Source organism: Haliotis asinina, chromosome 14 (genome assembly GCF_037392515.1).
Source record: "Haliotis asinina isolate JCU_RB_2024 chromosome 14, JCU_Hal_asi_v2, whole genome shotgun sequence".
Classification (NCBI taxonomy): Eukaryota; Metazoa; Mollusca; class Gastropoda; order Lepetellida; family Haliotidae; genus Haliotis; species Haliotis asinina.
The window spans coordinates 4,645,524-4,663,896 of NC_090293.1; the positions used below are offsets into that span (position 1 = coordinate 4,645,524).

Below are 18,373 nucleotides of genomic sequence, written 5' to 3' on the forward strand. Positions count from 1 at the left end.
TTTTGTCAGAATACTTGCAACATGTAAATCCTACATCATGTCAAATATCCAGTTTGTCTCCTTTAACACATAATCTTCAATTTCAAGTGATCATGAGGTTTCATATGATATATTATATCTGTTATGCTGAAAATAAAATTTATTTTTTAAACAATGTTAACCATTTTTTCAAATGATGTTTCATTTCATTAGTTTCTAAGGTTAAAAATATTTGCTGGATAAAAATTCGAAATCCAATTTAAGCATTAATATGGCAGAAATTTATTCCAGAATATTCAATGTGTAATTGTGATTCATACATTTCATGGTCTTGCAATATTTAATGCATGAAAAAATATTCAGACATGACAAAAATTAGTTTTCCTATTTTTGTAGACCTTTTTGAAGCTTTTCATCACGTCCAAGACCACTGAGATGATAAATCCTCTTTTATTCCTGGCTTGAAATATTTTCTATTTCTCTATGTTGAAATCATTCAGCTGAAAATGTTTTCTCTCTCTTTCTAAAACTTTATTACGGAAAACTAAAATGGAGGCATGATAGATTAATAACTAGCCTTCTGGTATTGAAAACATGACATTATTTGTGATATTTTCCCTGTGAATCAATTACACATCACAGATTTACTATCGCGGTCAGCTTTTACGAACTAGGTCCAGATCGCACAGAATTAAATTGATTCTAATTTAGTGGATAGCTACTATTAAACTTGTGGGGTTGATGTTTAGGAGGAGGGAGCAGAGTTATTTGCCCCTAATTTACCAGAGGTTTGTGATGAAGATGAAACCAATATCATCCTGAACTGATAGCAATCTTATTTTTTTGTCATAAACCCTGAACAAATTGAATGTAGTGTAGAAGCAGCTGAATTTAAGAGTTTTGTCCATCACGACTGACATGAACATTGAAGTGTTGATTCCGAGGCAGTCACATCCAGACAGTGTTCTCCAGCCTGTGTACATGTTCCCAGGAAGTGCCTTTCATCTGTGTGGCTTGGTTAATGCCACAATTTCAATCTGAAATGTTAACAAAAACAAACACTAGGCCTAAAGAAACTATTGATGCATATTTGCAGCACAATTAACCCTGAAATTTTACATTGCATTGAGTTTTTGGAATTTAAGAAAGAAATTAATTCAGATCACGAATGTGAATGACAGTTGCATTCATTAATACAGAAAATTCTTTATGCTCAGATGTGGATAATCATTGTAATATTTTTATTTCGCTCTACACAGTGATGTAAAACTATTAGATTTCAACACAAAAAGATGTTGAAGCACTTGTGGGATTCTTTGTTACGTCTCAGTAAACTGATTACTATCTAGTCAATCTGTTACAGTTTTGTTTAAGGTGGTACTTTATTAATGATTTTGAAAGACATATCTTTTTTAAAATTTCTTGTCAAGCCATCTGTATGTATACATTGTTGAGACCCAAGAAGGTAAAATAGGCCTTCAGCAACCCATGCTTGCCATAAAAGCCGACTACGCTTGTTGTAATGGGATCAGGTGGTCAGGCTTGCTGACTTGGTTGTCACATGTCATCAGTTCCCACTGCGCAGATCGATGCTCATGTTGTTGATCACTGTGTTGTATGGTCCAGACTCGATTACTCGATTTACAGACAGCTGCCATATAGCTGGAATATTGCCGAGTGCGACGTAAAAACTAAACTCACTCACTCACCATACATTGTTGACATGCAGTTCAGTTGAGTGTGAATATATAAGGATATGTTGGAGAGCAGTGTTCATTGTCCAAGGAAGGGATGGAGAGCAGGAAATGGTTTTCATTGGAGGCAAACAATTCGATAATGTGACTTTGAGTGCATGGATTAAAATACAAGAATAATTGAGTATGGTATTTTGGTATAATAATTTTGGGTGTAAAATTGCAAGGACAGCAAAATGGAAATATTTTGTGGGGCATATATGAGTCAATTTGTGTGTATATATTTGCCAAGTGATGTTGATTTTAGGTGTTTTATCAATATACACATGGCCAGTAAGTATTGCAGAAAAAGATATATTAACATCATGTGCTATTTGATTTCAGGTTACATCCAAAATTATTTTTTAAAAGAGATATTAAATTGTGTTGTTGAGAAAGACGTTTATTTCAGATATGTAGGAAATTTTAGAAATGTTATCATCTTTATATAACTATTCCTTCATTGGAACCAAGCCAGAAGTGCTGAAATCTCATCATAATGTTTAGTGTTACACATATCAATCTCAATAGAAAGATATTAAAGTCAGTCATTGCTTATGACATCAATAAATGTGCTTAATTCTGTAGTGGAACATTAGTTTCTGTAATGGTATAGAGTATGAGGATTGATATGTTGTTGATCAAATTCCGGCCGAAGCAGCGTGTCGTCTATCCGCTCATACCTCTACATCATTTTGCCACATCGTATAAACCGATGGATTTATTGACTCGTAAACCACTGACCTATTCTCCAATCAACACCAGCATGCTCATATCTTTCCCACAATACCATGCCTGAACCGAAAAAGTGTTCATAAGATACGACTAAGCTGTCCTCTGCTATAGGTTTAATGATACATGAAGGCTGTAGGCTAATTAATACCCAAATATTGTTGCCTAATTCTAAATGGCTCTCCCTTTTACAGTTGATATTTATGATCCCATCTGTCAGAGCTATGACTTGGCTAAACTCGAAACAAAATTAGTGTTGTACAATAGCGTTAGCCAATAATTTCCTTTTTTCGCTCCATTTCATCATTTCTTCCCCGAAAACTTTGGTCGTAGAGTGCACTATTTTTATGAGCTGCGTAATATAAACAATAAAACACTTGCGTATTAATATCAAAGTGTGAGATCTAGTGATGCATGACTTACGTGATTATTACACTTTGACGGACATATCGTAAATATTCCCTTCGTTTCTAACTACTTTCACCTCTCTACCTCACTTTACAAAATGTGTTTTACGATCACATTTATCGAAATTGTTTGGCCGTATTAAACGAACAGCATTAACGCTCAAAACAAATTACCACCTCGTCGGGTATTCAACAGCTAAAAGGAAACTTCAAATATGCAATTTCGCAAAAATAGTTACTTTATGAAGAAAATGCTCTAAAACCACAGTGGCAAATCTCTCATAAAAAGGGAAATGTCACCAGACTTTCAGGATTTCAATTTAATGGGAATGAGTAATATTTAATTAGACTTGAAGGTTTCTGGAAAGAATATCATGAAATGGGTCTTGTTTCCCAGTATCCCAGATCATCTTTAGCCTCAGCATTATGGGTGGAACAAAGGAGTTACGTTCTCAACAAAAACAAAGATTTATTTGACTTGGGCCTGATCAGTTGCATGTCAATTTACTCTCCTCATCTTATTGTGAGCAATATGGAGGCATCCTTGTTGTTGAGTGGGAGACTTGAGTGAACTGGGTTTATAACTACTGTCATGTCAAATTATCATCCTCAGCTGATGATGTAGATATTAACTTTCTTTGGTCAAATCAGCAAGAACAGGTATTTTGTTGACTGAGAAGGAGGATTGAATCTGAAATAAGAAATTGTCTGCTGAGGCCATGAGGTGATGATGTTGTGTTAGATTGCTTGGTAAACACTATTGGGAGCACCTGCTTGATACTTTTCCTAATACTGCATTTGTTTTAATATTGTTCATTGGCATAAAACCTAATGCATGGACAGCTGATGGTCATGTCATTCACAGACCAGTACAACTGGTCATTCATAGACTAGGACTACTGGAGGTCATTTTCACAAACTGCTACAACAGAGGGCCATTTACAGACCAGTACGACTGGAGATCATTTACAGACTGCTACAATGGAGGGTCATTCACAGACTGCTACAATTGGAGGTCATTCACAGACTGCTGCAGCGGAGAGACTTTCACAGACCACTACAACTGGAGGTCATTCACAGACCAGTACAACTGGAGGGTCATTCACAGACATATACAACTGGAGGTCATTCACAGACCTATACAAGTGGAGGTCATTCACAGAGTAATACAACTGGGGGTCATTCAAAGACCAGTCCAATTGGAGGTCATTCACAGATCAGTACAATTGGAGGTCATTCACAGAGTGATACAAGTGGAGGTCATTAACAGACTATCACAATGGGAGGTCATTCACAGACCTATACAACTGGATTTCAAACAAGACTGTCACAAATGGATGTTGAACACAGATTGTATAACTGGAGGTCATTCACCGACTGGTAGAACTGTGAGTCATTCACAGACCAGTACAATGGGATATTGAATCCGTACAGCTGAGGCCATGGATAGATCGGTACAACTGGAGGTCATTCACAGAGTGATACAAGTGGAGGTCATTCACAGATTTGCACAATGGGAGTTCATACAGACCGCCACAACTGGATGAAATTCACAGACCTGTACAACTGGATGTTAAACACAGACTGTTACAACTGGATGTTAGCCACAGACTGGTACAGCTTGATGTCGACCACAGACCAGTACAACTGGATGTTGACCATAGACTGGTACAGCTGAATGTCGACCACAGACCAGTACAGCTGGATGTTGACCACAATCCGGTAAGGCTGAAGGTCATTCACAGGCTAAACACCTGGTGTCATCCAAGAAAGGCTTGTTTCTGACATCTGTGGTCGGTCATTCATGATGTCAGTGCAGTTTGGAATGAGTTGCCTCCCTTGTAAAAGAAAGCCCAATGCCTTGAAAGCATTAAACTTCTTAATTCAGCAACAATTGTTTTCTTAACAAAACCAAGAGCCCAGAGTGTATTTTGCGTAAGATTAAATTTCAAATTGAGGATAATGTTGTTTCTTCCTTAGTGACCAGTTTTAAAAGAGACACTGACCCAGATAACAGAATCAGTTTTCAAACCAGTGTGAATCTTTCAAAAAAGAAAAAGAGAGGGAAAAAAATCAATATGTCTTTGTGTTTTCATGATTGGAAATGTGACCTTAATACCAAACCCCACATGCTATCTGCATTTAGTATGAGCTAGCTCTCCGATGCTGATTAAATCCCTTGGATGTATCACCAACTATTGAACAACAGTCCTTCAGCTCCCATCTTATTATTTGCCAAAAAAATTAAACAGTAATTGGATTAATCTCTGCGTATTTTGGACACAACAACCATAGTCATAGACCATTTGTCTTCTTAAAAAAGGACGAAATCGATTTCCATTTCATTGTGACAATTCATCTAAAACCAACTCGGCATACCGCCCCATTCAGAGTTTGATGTTTGGTAAAATGATCCAAGAATTGACAATCTTTGGCCCCTCTGCTCTCGATCTTACAACATGAGGTCCCTGGATGTCCTCTAGGGCAAGGGTCACAAGGCTTGACTATAATCGAGTGGGTACACCTAGGCTTGTGCAGTGATGCACATGCGTCTATTGTTGCTAGGTAGAGTGCTGCATGCATTCTGCTGACCTTCTCTGCCCCAGTGCAGCAGTCTTTGGAATCTAATTACATTGCCTCTAGTCAAGCTTGCTTACAAACAATGGCTAAAGTGATCGCAGTTCGTTCTAATGAGTTATGCAGAAAAGATTGGATTTCCTACGTTTTAGAAGTTCAGCGTTACTTTTCAATAGACCAGCTCCATTTGATAATGATTAAGTAATGCAGAAACGATTGAATTTCCTACAATTTGGCAGTCCGTCGTTTTGCACAGGGGTCAAAGCAAATAATGTCGAGTGTCTACGGCCTGGTTTGGCTATTTTAGCAAACATGAAATCTGTCATAAATCTGAAGGTGGATGTCAGAAGTCCACCAATCGAATGCACTTGTCAGAGGGACGTTCCGCCTGATTTCACTGCAGCTGCATTTTTCACGGCGATAACCAAATCGTCCAACGGATTATCAATTCTTCACAGATGATGCAATTTCTGGCTTGGCGTGGAGGGTAGTTTATAACCTTTTCCTGATCGATTAAACAATTTTCAATGTTGAGGCATTGATTAACTCTAGCTATTTTGTATCACAGCGCCGGTCATGATGGACAAAAAAGGAAATGAGAGAGAGGACAAGACCGGAGATAATACTGGCATATATTCATTGCCCACTCACGTGGATGCAGCCTGACAAGCAGACGACACTCGTTTGTTTTACCACTGCGTCTGCTCGTTTCAAGAATTTGGAAGAGGCTCCTTTAGGCTTCTTATCTGAAGAGCAAAATGGCCGCCATTCGCCCTTGATCCTTTGGGCTGACCAAATCGGCCATATTGTACCAGACACGTCTGATGTGTTCAGTCAAACAGAAAAAGCTGCAATATCACTAGAAGCAAGGGAAGGCTAGTGTCGCAGTCCATTTGCTCCGTGGTGCTAATTATTTCCACTTCATTAGGTTTCACTTAAAAGACTAGGCTTGATGACACTTTGCACTCACTGTGTTCATCCTTTGTGTGGAATTCACCACTTGAAACAATCCAAGACCAATCTTAATTTCACCGCCTAAGACTCATTACTTCGAAACAAGATTTCCAGCATCTGCCCTCGTAATAAATTTTTAAACCTGGAATTGGTACGCTGTAAATTTTAGATTTTGATTTGTCTCCCTTTGTGCGAAGACTCCTAAAAAACAAAGACGTTAAGATGTGATTAGGTTTTAGTGGCTAGAGAGATTTATTACACCTAGTTTTTATCAGTACTTCCTTTGAAGAAAAGTAGAAAATGAAAGTAAAATTGAATAAAACCATAGGACATTGAACAAGTTATTCAAGCTTTAGTAGGTTCTGGCTTGTTATTGTCCCGGTTTATCTGCCGATACCACCAGTAGATCCATCTGTTTTTTTGTTATCATACCATTAATTTCTGTAAACCTGGCCATAGACATTCTGTTGTTACTTTTTTGTGACATTAATGTATTTAGTAGACGAACATTATGTAGCTAATCTTGTGACTGTCACTGGGAGTATTCCATTCTTTCCAGACTGTTTATCAGCAGTTTATGATTGGATAGTGGAGCTGTGTTGGTGGTTTGTTAAGAGATGATGCTGATTGTTGCCCTGGCTGGTGCTTGGAATAGGAGTTGACTTTGTGTCAGATATCTTTATGTTAACCCATGTTCAGACACAAACACTGCAGGCATGCATTTGCATGTGCACACAAACATGAATGCAAACATGCATGCACACACATCAGTCATCATCATTGCAATAAAGAGCAGTAAAGTGGTCAGGTGATGTATTTGACATGCAGAAAGACCAGCTTCAATTCCCAACATATGTGATGCCTACTTGATGTTTAGTTTTCTATGACATTGTTTGAAATCTTCGTGTTCTCTTGCCTGTGTTTGAGGTTGAGGCTCATGATGCAAGCATCACCAAAGATGTAGTTCCTTGTTGGATAGGCTTCCCCTGCATTCTGTCAGCCTTTGCAAGTCATTGCATGATAACAAGACATAGTGCCCTGGATTCTGTGAGAGTCCCAGAAAGTCAATTAGTTCGAGTCAGTGATGGAATTACCTCTTCTACTAAGTGCACTAGATATTCGGTTGAATTGTGGACATCCATGGATGCCATTATGATGATACTTGCCTATGTGTGTCATCATTCACTGTTTCAAAGGGGCCGTTGGGTAGCCTAATAGTTAAAGTGTCTGCTTGTCATGCTGAAGACCCAGGTTCGAATCACCACATGGGTACAATGTGTGAAGCCCATTTCTGGTGCTTCTGCTGTGATATTGCTGGAGTATTGCTAAACCGGTATAAAACGTAACTCACTCACTCACACCACTCCGGCAATCTGGTCTTACTTATATCAGTTCTGTTGCTGTGATTTGATACCTCTGTGTAGACTTGTGGAAAACTCATCATCTACTTGTCACATCAGGTGAGCTTCCTTGTCGGTCATTACTTATAAAGTCTTGTAATGACAATTAGGTTCCAGACTAAAAGTGTGGGTTCAAATCCTATATTGATAACTCAACCCAACAAAAGTACTAAAATCTGTACATCCATATGTGACCAGTGATGATCACGGTTAGAATATTGTCCTTCAGTAACCCATGCTCGTCATAAGAGGCGACTAACAGGATTGGGTGGTCAGACTCCCTGATTTGGTTGGCATATGTCATCAGTTCCCAACTGCACAGATCGATGCTCATGTTGTTGATCACTGTATTGTCTGGTCCAGCCTTGATTATTTACAGACAGCTGCCATATAGCTGTAATATTGCTGAGTGCAGTGTAAAACTAAACTCACTCACTCACTAGGAATATTATTACACATTATTGTTTCTCAGAAAAATAGGTGTCTGCATCCATGGAGGTTGTGTTCTGCAATATTTTAGAATTGATGGGGTTAAGAAATTAACCCAAATGTTTGAGAAGCTGGCATTTGACTGGCTGAAGAACCCATGCATCCTCCATTTTGATTTGATGGTCAAAGTTTTGTTAGAGTTAACCTGACCTTCTGTTCAAGAATTGGCAGATCTTGACGCAGTAGAGTTCAAAATCTGATTTTAAGGAGATTACACAACACTCACAACCAAGGTTGCAGTGGTTCACCAATACATTGATGCATCACTGTACATTAAATGGTGATTCAGCAATCATGTGTTAGGTTTCCATAAAAATGTGAATGTTTGGTGAAATTTACTGTTGGTAGTGTAGCCAAGATTATGGCCATGCTCAGTTTTGCAGCTATTTTCAATTTTGGTTGTTTGCAGACATGTTTAATTTCAACCAAATATCATTCATTGCACAATAACAGATTGTGTGTTCATTAAATCTTCCTAATTAGTTTGTGATCATGTTTCTGTATATTCCTGCTTCACATACGACTTGCCACAGTGATGTCCATGGCTCTATTGCAGGGAGTAGACGTCGTAATAATCACACGGTTCTTACATTCATTTTTTTTTTACAGAAATCCACTGATGTCATTGCCAAAATTCCAACAATAATGCTTTCCATATCTTACCGTGGTGTCAAGTTCATTGACGCCAAATCCAAGGTTAGTATGGCATTTAAATTCCAACAACATCCAGGAGCCTTCTAATAACCTCTCCTTGACATGTTCAGTGCATGTGCACATTGTGCAAAGGGGTCTTGTTATCACAAAGAACACAGGTGGTATAATCTTAGGGGAAAATGGAGCAGTCTGTATTGTTAAAGCATTAACTTGACACCCTGGAGACCACATTCCCAGCATGAACAAAGTATGAAGCTCATTTAATGATGTCCCCAAATTGTTCTTGCAGGAATATTGATAATAGTGGTGTGAAACAAAACTTACGCACTCATTCACTTATGATCAGTTTATAGAGAGTTACTCTCAGATTATTGGGTAGATTCATATTATTTATGTTCAGTAAGGATAATAATTAGTGATGATATAATTATTTTCTTTTTCACAAGGATGAGAATGGTGCAGTTATACTGTGTTTCTGAAAATATGTATGACGAAGTTGGTAAATGGCAGTCTGTGAAAATACTAACTTTGGGAGCATGCTTGATGAGATAAGCATATTTTGTTGGTGAACAGGGGCCCGTTTCATGAAACTCTCGTAAGCCTAAGATCTCGTAACTTTTCTCGTAGCATCCATAGCTCCTGTGTTACAGTATTATAAGGAAGTACAATCGCTACGAGAAAACTTATGAGATCTTAGGCTACAAGCGTTTTGTGAAACGGGCCCCAGCATTGTAATTATAGAGATGTGTTTGAACAAAAACATAAAGACTATTTTCTGTTGTTAATATCATTGGATCTGTAATTCAGAATGCAGTGGTGTCTCCCAGAGTTGTCTGTCTGTAACAGTGGGTTTTAATCCCAGTTTTACTCTGAATATATTCTTTGGTCTGTCAGCACCATTAGACAAATAACCATAACATGCATGTCGTTTACCCACATTCATCTGATTAAGAATGAAATACTATTGAAAGAGGCTTGCAACCAACTCACTCACTCCCTCACCCTAAAGATTGTGTTTCCTTGAGTGTGCTCCCAAAGTAACCTGATGTATGCTGCACCGTCTTTTTGACCCGATGCAACGAGTATTTTCTTGGTAAAGGTTTGGTTTAACTCCGATATGTATCAAGTTTTTGTGCAGTTCTCAAACATTTACCACATTTGTGAAACCTAATTTCTGCACCGCCCCTGACATGGCACCCCGTACCATCACCAGCGTTATCAGAACTGTACCTAAAACTGTACCTGTTGATATTGTTGCAGAAAGTTATCTGTGATCATGAAATTGCCAACATCTTCTGCGCCTGCCAGGACTCAGAGCATCTGAACTTCTTTGCGTACATCACAAAGGACCGTGAGACCCAGAAGCACTACTGTCATGTCTTTAGTGTAAGGAGTAGGGTAAGTACAAACAACAGCTCTCATGATGTGATTGTCCTGGTTGGTTACTTGGTTTAGTTTAGGTCTAGTTGAGGGGCTGAAGAATTGTTTTGTCCTGCCAGAACACCCTGGCTCCATTACTATCAGTGATTGAAACACACCTATTCGTTGTCCTCAGACTCCAGTTTTGGTTTAAAGACTGTAGGAGATGCCTGCTACATGCCCAAAAACTTTAACAGTGTGTAGTTTTTACTGATGTCATGCCAAGTAGGCTTGACTTGTTGTTCAATGAAAACATGATTCGTACAGAGGGAGAGTCCAGAATGCATACCTTTACATTATTGTTATGTGAATTTTTAAAATACAATACTTTAGTCCTGAACTTTAAAAACGCCCTGACAATAGTCACATTTCTGTCCTCCAAATGTGTCTGTACAATCAGTAACTGATGCTCTCTTTCAACTCCCAGGTAAGTCACTGGAGCTGTTGTTCCTGTGTGTGACTGAAGTTAACTTCTGAAAGTTTCATGCATTGCATGACCATTCTCCTGTGACTGGGAGATGTGTGTCAGCTACTTCCATTAGCATCCTTGCTAGATGTACAATGTTAAGCCAAGGTTCTGTTATTTATGGTATTTATCGACCGATTGACTGCACTGCATTCATGTGAGAAGGTCTTTACCCTTGTTTCTAATCTTGACATAGTAGGCAGCAACATGCTGTCTGTGTTGCTGAGATCTTCGAGGCCAAGGTCATTAAGACTTAACGGGTAGTACTTGTACCATGACCATACACATGCACTGATTCCTTGGTTTCCGGTAGTTCTACTGAAAATTGTCATGGAGTTACCATGTTGTCATTTTTTGAGTATTGTGTGGCATAACAATAGTCACTTGAGTACCAAGACAAATTTCAAGGCAATTAAATTACAATTTTCAGAAGAATTAAAAAAGAAATGCATTTTCTTTTTCACGTTTGTAATGGGCTTGTGCAAGGTACGAGTTTATCTTGATGACAAAGAGACAGATATCATCTTAGAGAGTCAAGCCCTGCTTTGTCTTTCATCAAAGACCTGAGTCTCCATAATGGAAGGACAATCTTCCTCATTTGCCACTGATGAATATACTCTGCCTCCTGGTCCTAGCGTGCATATAATTTTCCCTTGCCTAGGTCGTGAGATTGTTTATGCATTGACGCCTTTGTAGGATGTTTTCCCGAACTTAGATGTATTTCTTCTCCTCTGTGTACTTGATTCCCTCAGTGATGGAACATGTTACAGCGTTGTTGAACATTTACCTTGTGTTTCATTGGCCTTTCTATAGCCAGTGATCAGTCACTGGTTGGAACTCTTGTGCACTTACATGTTCTTCAGATTTAAACTTCAATGTCTTGTGTGTTATCTGTTTTTTCTTGGTTTTTGTTCTTTTTAAAAACATTGTTACATATTTTTAAAGCAAAATTATGTATATGTCTCTTTCAGTACAAGCATTATTTGTTCTTTTCAAGTCAAATAACAATTATTTTAAAAAAGTGAATACAGAATTGATACATTTAATGTTAGATAAAATATCTAATTAACAGGTCATGCCAAGAAATTTGTTTATGTTTGGAAACATTTGTGAGAACCTATTTGATGTATTGTTCAAGAAGTCTGCAGGCCTGTTTGACATGTAAATGGATTTGAACCCTTGATGTTCATGGGTACCTCATTAATCTGTCAGTCATATCCTCACACCTGTGATGGCTAGACAGGAGTTATGTCCCTTTGACTGGCAGGTGACAACAATACACTTTGGGTGTTGATGTCATTAATTGTAAGTTGTGGAATTACAAGCTGTCTGAAGTAGCTCGTCTTTCTCAGCTTTTCAAATATATCTTTGTAGGACCAGTGGCATGTGTTATAAGAATATATTATAAATCAAATTATGTAACTTAGAAATGGTCTTTTGTATTGCGGTGAGGCCTGAGCACTTCAACTAACTTGTAGAAGTAGACATTTTCGCATTTAGGTGTTTGGTGGCTGAGTATTATCTATTATCTATATATCTATTGTCATTGGTAATGTTGTCAAACATACATTACAACTTACTATTTCCCCCTTTTTTGTGTGATCGTTTAATGTAAATTCAAGTAACATCTCTGCTTTCTTCACCTCAAAGTTCATGCTCAGACACAATGTTTAATGCTAAAATATATGCAAAGAGTATTTTTGTCATGGGTCATAACCTACCACTTGCTTCCATAATATGCTATAGGTGGTGTTTTTTTTTATGTGAAACGTTCAGAAAAAGCATGATTTTACCCAAATCTTTCGTCTGGATCTAAAGGTTTTTGTAAACAAGGACAGTATCCACTGTTGTAATATGATTGGCTGTCTAGGGATTCTAACCAATCAGAGTCCTCAAAGCAGACTGACACAGAAAAGTGTCATTAGAAACCAATCTATATCCCATGAAATCGCTTCTTACAACTGCGAAGATATTCCTGGCAAGGATATAGTGATATTGTTTATGTTCAGAGCTTTCAAACGATACCTGCCATAAAAGGATACCTTGCATGTTATAGGTATGAAGCTAAGCAAGCAGAAAGCCACTGATATCGGGAAATAGATAACCATGTATATTATTTGAGAAATTATTTTATGATAAGTAAATGCATCAGGTTGACTGGCATTGAAAGAGTTAATATTACTGTGCCGAGTATTTTTATATGGGGAAGAGAAACGCAAAATTCTCAAAATATAAACCTGAATATTTCAGATTTATAGTATATGGTAGGCAAGAGCCATACAGTAATATATAGGTCAAATACTGCTATTGGTGAGAGCCATATAGCAATGTAGAAGAGCCATATAGCAATATATAGGTGCCATACAGCTGTTGGTTGGTGCCATGTAACAATATATAGGTAAAATACAGCTGATGGTGAGAGCCATATAGCAATTTGAGCCGTATAGCAATATATTTGAGCCCATATAGTCTATATGAAAGTCATACAACAATAAATAGGTATGCCATATTGCCATAGGAATGTGATGGAAGTGATGACCATGGCATGATCTTGGTCAGTTTGACGGACCAATAATTTATCAGCTTGCCCACCTGACCACCCCTTTAAGACACTGAGAATAATGAAAGAAAAGGCATGTACATGTTTTCAAGATTTAAAATATATGGATTTTTGAATGTTTTCAGAAAAATGGAAACTATGTGCTTTCTAAAGCTTTCAGAGCTTAGTTGTGCAGGGCTTTTCTGTTGTTTTTTATCAGTTAATAAGCTATCAGGATATTTTACTATACATATGTACAAGAATTTCATTGCTGAAGAAAAGTTTAACAACCAGATGGGGAAACTGTTAATCCCAATGTGCAATAAAGGTCATACTGTAGGCTTATCAATTTATTCCATGTTGACGGAGGGTTTGTTTTGTATATCCTTAAAATGACCAATCATCATAAACATTTCTGTTGAATATTTAATCCTTATAAATAGAAGAGTGTTTTTAGTATTTGTGAAAAATCAGTATATGAAAATATCTGTAGACATGTTGAAAATCTCACTGATAGTCGCACACTTGTATTTTATCAGTTGAGCTACAGTTTCTCCAAGATCTGAATACCTGAATACCTGAATACCTGAAACCTGCCTTACAGTTGTCTTTCCTTCAGTGGTAAATAATTTAACAAGACACAAGAAATCAGATACTTCTTCAAGGGGATTTCATAGTATTTGGTTAATCCTGTTCTCTGTTTATTCAATAAAGTGATCCATGTTTTCAACACAAACATTAAAACAGGTCCTGAAACCTGTATCGGTAGTGATACTCAGGTGAAAGCCAGGTGAGATGGTAAGATTATCTTGTTAGCAGATACACAGGTGGAAGTACTGTATCGTCATCTGCACAAATTAGCTAGGTGTCACTTACATCATCGAGGGTCAAACTGTTAAAGGGATGTAATTACAGACAACTAAAAGTTTAGGAGTTTGGCGTTCCTCCAAGGCAGACTTACAAATAATTGTGCCTGTGCAAATTACAGCTTTATAGCTTATTAACACATTGTAGTAATAGCTACAGGACCGCCACAATTTGTTTCAAGTCAAAATTACAAGTTTCAAGTAGTGTGCGTGCTTTGTACCAGGGGTTTATAAGATCGGCCTCTTGTCCCAAACAACAAATTATACATCTTGAGGTGAACTCTTTTGTCCAGTGAAAGAAGTAGTTCCCCTTTGATGATGGGAGCTTTGAGGGCCACAATACCCCTTTCTGGTGGACCTATCGCCCGTGACTTGCCCTCGGTGGAGGATGAGCCGAGACAACGATGTCATTGCCACAATACTTGCAGGCCGACACAAACTTACGAGGACAGATGGTTACACCCCGCCTTCTTTGTTGGTCACAGCATCTGTCCGGTCCCAATTAGAAACAAGTTGGCTATTCGGGACTAATGGGCCATCATTATGGAGCTGATGCTGACATTTGGAGTCATTTACCAGCAGTTTCGTGTCATATCCCTGGCAAAGATTGATGTGATATATGCTTCATTTGCAAAAAAAAAGCAGGCAAAATGTGTGCTTGCTTTGTTGTAGCATTGTTTTGAAATGCCTATAGTTGGGGTCTGAAGCAAACTTTGATGTGCTCTTCTTCAGTGTGATGTAAAGCCTGTAATTTTGAAACAACAATTAAGAAAATGTCTTTGGTTTGATACAAGTGGACTGTTCCACACTGATTTGGGCTGAGACAGACATTTTTACATTTTCATCTATATGCAGTTAGAAATCAAAGGGAACTTTCATCTTTAAAAGTTTGTTTAATCCTTTTTATGTTTTAAAAAAGGAATGAAAAACTGTCAGTTATTGCCAACTACAAGATAAAGTTATGATAAAAGACAATCTGCATCAATGATATTTGCATGGATAGTGAGTGGGTTTAGTTTTATACCAAATTTTGCAATATTCCAGCAATATTATTGCAGGAGATACCAGAAGTGGGCTTCACACGTTGTACTCATGTGGACAATCGAACCTGGGTCTTCTGCATGGCAAGCAAATGCTTTAACCACTGGACTAACCCCAGTGCTTGGGTATTGGGATCACATGGAAATCTTAAAGAAAAAGCAACGAATGATCTGTGTATAAGAATCTGTTACAGTTATTTGTTGGAGGATCTTGATCAGATCAGCTCAATTGTTTTACTGCCATCATTCACAGTCACCGGTAACGCCATCCACAATCATTTGTACCATCATTCACAGGTATTTGTACCATCATTCACAGTTACCTGTAACATCATACACAGTCACCTGTAACATCATCCACAGTCACCTGTAACATCCACTTATCAGTAACATCATTCAGTCATCTGTAACATCATCCAGTCACCTGCACCATCATCCACAGTCACCTGTAACATCATCTAGTCAGTTACATTATCCACAGTCATCTGTAACATCATCCACAGTCACCTGTAACATCATCTAGTCAGTTACATTATCCACAGTCATCTGTAACATCATACACAGTCATCTCTAGCATCATCCAGTCACCTGTAACATCCAGTCACCCGTAACATCATACACAGTCATCTCTAGCATCATCCAGTCACCTGTAACATCCAGTCACCCGTAACATCATACACAGTCATCTCTAGCATCATCCAGTCACCTGTAACATTATTCAGTAATCTGTAACATCATCCAGTCACCTGTAACATCCACTAATCAGTAACATTATCCATAGTCATCTCTAGCATCATCCAGTCACCTGTAACGTTCATAGTCATCTGTAACATCATCCCCACTCATCTGTAACATTATTCACAGTCATCTGTAACATCCAGTCACCCGTAACATCATACACAGTCATCTGTAACATCATACACAGTCATCTGTAATAATATCCACAGTCACTTGTAACATCATCCGCAGTCATCTGTAATATCATCCAGTCTTATGTAACATCATCTGCAGTCGTCTGTGACATCATCCACAGTCCATGTGATGTCATGCACAATGGATGACATCTTTAAATACTAACAACAATGGACTGATTGTATTGCTTGCCACCTACATTGTACAAAACAATGGAACCTGAAGGGTGGGACAGTCAGTCAGCCTGACCAAATTCAGATGTGTTGGTGACATTCTTTCTGAATCTGAAAAGATTTAAGTGATTTCATAACAAAAGTTTTCAACTGACCTTTAACACTATTGCAAAAACTCTTATGGCGGAACTTTAAGTATCTCAGTCAGTGTCTTAAAATGTTTCTTGATGGTGTCAGTGTTGTAAATGCTTGTAAATAAAATACGGTATCAAGTTTTGTTTCTATAGATAGTATTCAATTATCGTCTTAGTGTTTCAAGTGAAATCTAAGCTGTTTTGACTTGAGAAAGAAGTTGACTGTGAGGTATTTAACAATGTGTATCACTTTTGTTCAATTGTTACAGCATTACGTATGTACCTTATCTACAGTGGTGTTGCCTGGAGGGCTGATGGGTTGGCTGATGGAATAGGGCAGTGCTAGGATTAGCAGATGCTATCGCAATGTTGCAAACTGCTCGGTTGAAAAACAGGTGTTGTTAAAGTAAACAACGATGAACAGAAGTGCGAGTAACCCGTCCTGATGATTACTCTCTGATTATCCACGTAACATTGTTAGCTCTGCCGAGTTTGTCACAAGGTCGACTTGGGGAGAATCCCATGTGTCAGGGAGGGGTTATTGTTTGGATAGAAAATAAGTTAGGAATAAGTAAAGGAAATTAAAATGGAGACATTTCACACAGAGTTAAGAGGTTGAGTTTCAAATTACCATTGCTCCAGTGTCCTGATTGATGGGAGAGAGGTGTTCTGGGTGGGACGTTTGTGTGGTGATGGACGTATAATTACTCTAACTGTTTGTGCTTCTATAAAGTTTACTTAACATCTAGAATCGGGGCAAGTGCCACAGGCCATGAGCTTTTCATGGGTGTATTGTACATTACTCTGACAATAGACCGACAAATTTGCCTGAAAATTGTATGTAAACATTTTCTCTTACTACAGGGGGTAGAATGAATTGGAGATGTACTATACAGGGAGGTATAGTGAAGGGAGAAATATGATCTCTGAAAAATTAGCCATTGTTAGATGTTAGAGTCGGAACCTAATTGTTGAAATCCTGGGTGATCCCTTTAGGGTAGATCTTTGCAGCACGAGCTTAGAGGGGAGGGGTTGAAATTAACAAGGCAGTAATTCTATCAGTGGCTATAGACACGTTTTATTTGGCGAATAATTTGCCTGTTTTGTTCTGATGATGAATTCAGACTGCGGACAGAGCCAGATAGTCTTACCTACCGTATGGGTAATTATTCGCGGTCGTGGGCACCACGGGATGAGTAAAGCGTGGATGAATTGTCAACAAGTGTTTTATTCCATGTGTTAAGGCTTTGGTTCAGGGTGTCATCTTGAGGAATTAGACAAACATTCATGCTTTGCCATGGTTTATCTGGTGATTGGGGCATGCACATCGGTCACAAAAGCTTAAGGGTCGGTTTACAAATCTGGAAATCTGATGGCATGGTGACCCTGATGTTTGTATCTGAATCTGGTTGATTTCATGGATGCTGTACCGGGGAGTGGCTGGCTAATACATGGATATGACAGATTCACTGCCTCTCCACCTGAGGCTGGAGGCTGTGAGGCTCTGTAGAACACTTGTCACTGAGTGGCCTGCAGTGACTTTAGAATATATGGAATAGTCAAGATACAAATGATCTGTCAATGAAGCTGTATTTATGGGGAAGTGGTCTTGGAAAGATAGAATGTGGAGATGAGACTGTTCTTGTGGGCAAGGGATGGACAGGGTTAGTGAGGGATGGCTGAGCATGCTCATAGTGTGTGAGTGAGTTTAGTTTTATGCCACGCTCAGCAATATTCCAGCTATTTGGCGGTAGTCTGTAAATAATCGAGTCTGGACCAGACAATCCAGTGATCAACAGCATGAGCCTCGATCTGCACAAAGGGGGAATTTTAGCCATGTGTCAACCAAGTCAGCAAGCCTGACCATCCGACCCCATTAGTTGTCTCTTACAACAAGCA

At 38.5% G+C, this 18,373-nt stretch overlaps 1 protein-coding gene across 2 annotated transcripts in view; it reads left to right on the forward strand.

Moving 5' to 3' along the window:
* LOC137261298 (ankyrin repeat and SAM domain-containing protein 1A-like) overlaps positions 1-18,373 on the forward strand; it is a 166,213-nt gene that overhangs the window by 130,154 nt on the left and 17,686 nt on the right. For both annotated transcript variants that reach the window (XM_067799022.1, XM_067799021.1), the window contains exons 23-24: positions 8,881-8,967; positions 10,186-10,323. In XM_067799022.1, the coding sequence (XP_067655123.1) occupies positions 8,881-8,967; positions 10,186-10,323 (225 nt within the window). The remainder of the gene's footprint in view (positions 1-8,880; positions 8,968-10,185; positions 10,324-18,373) is intronic.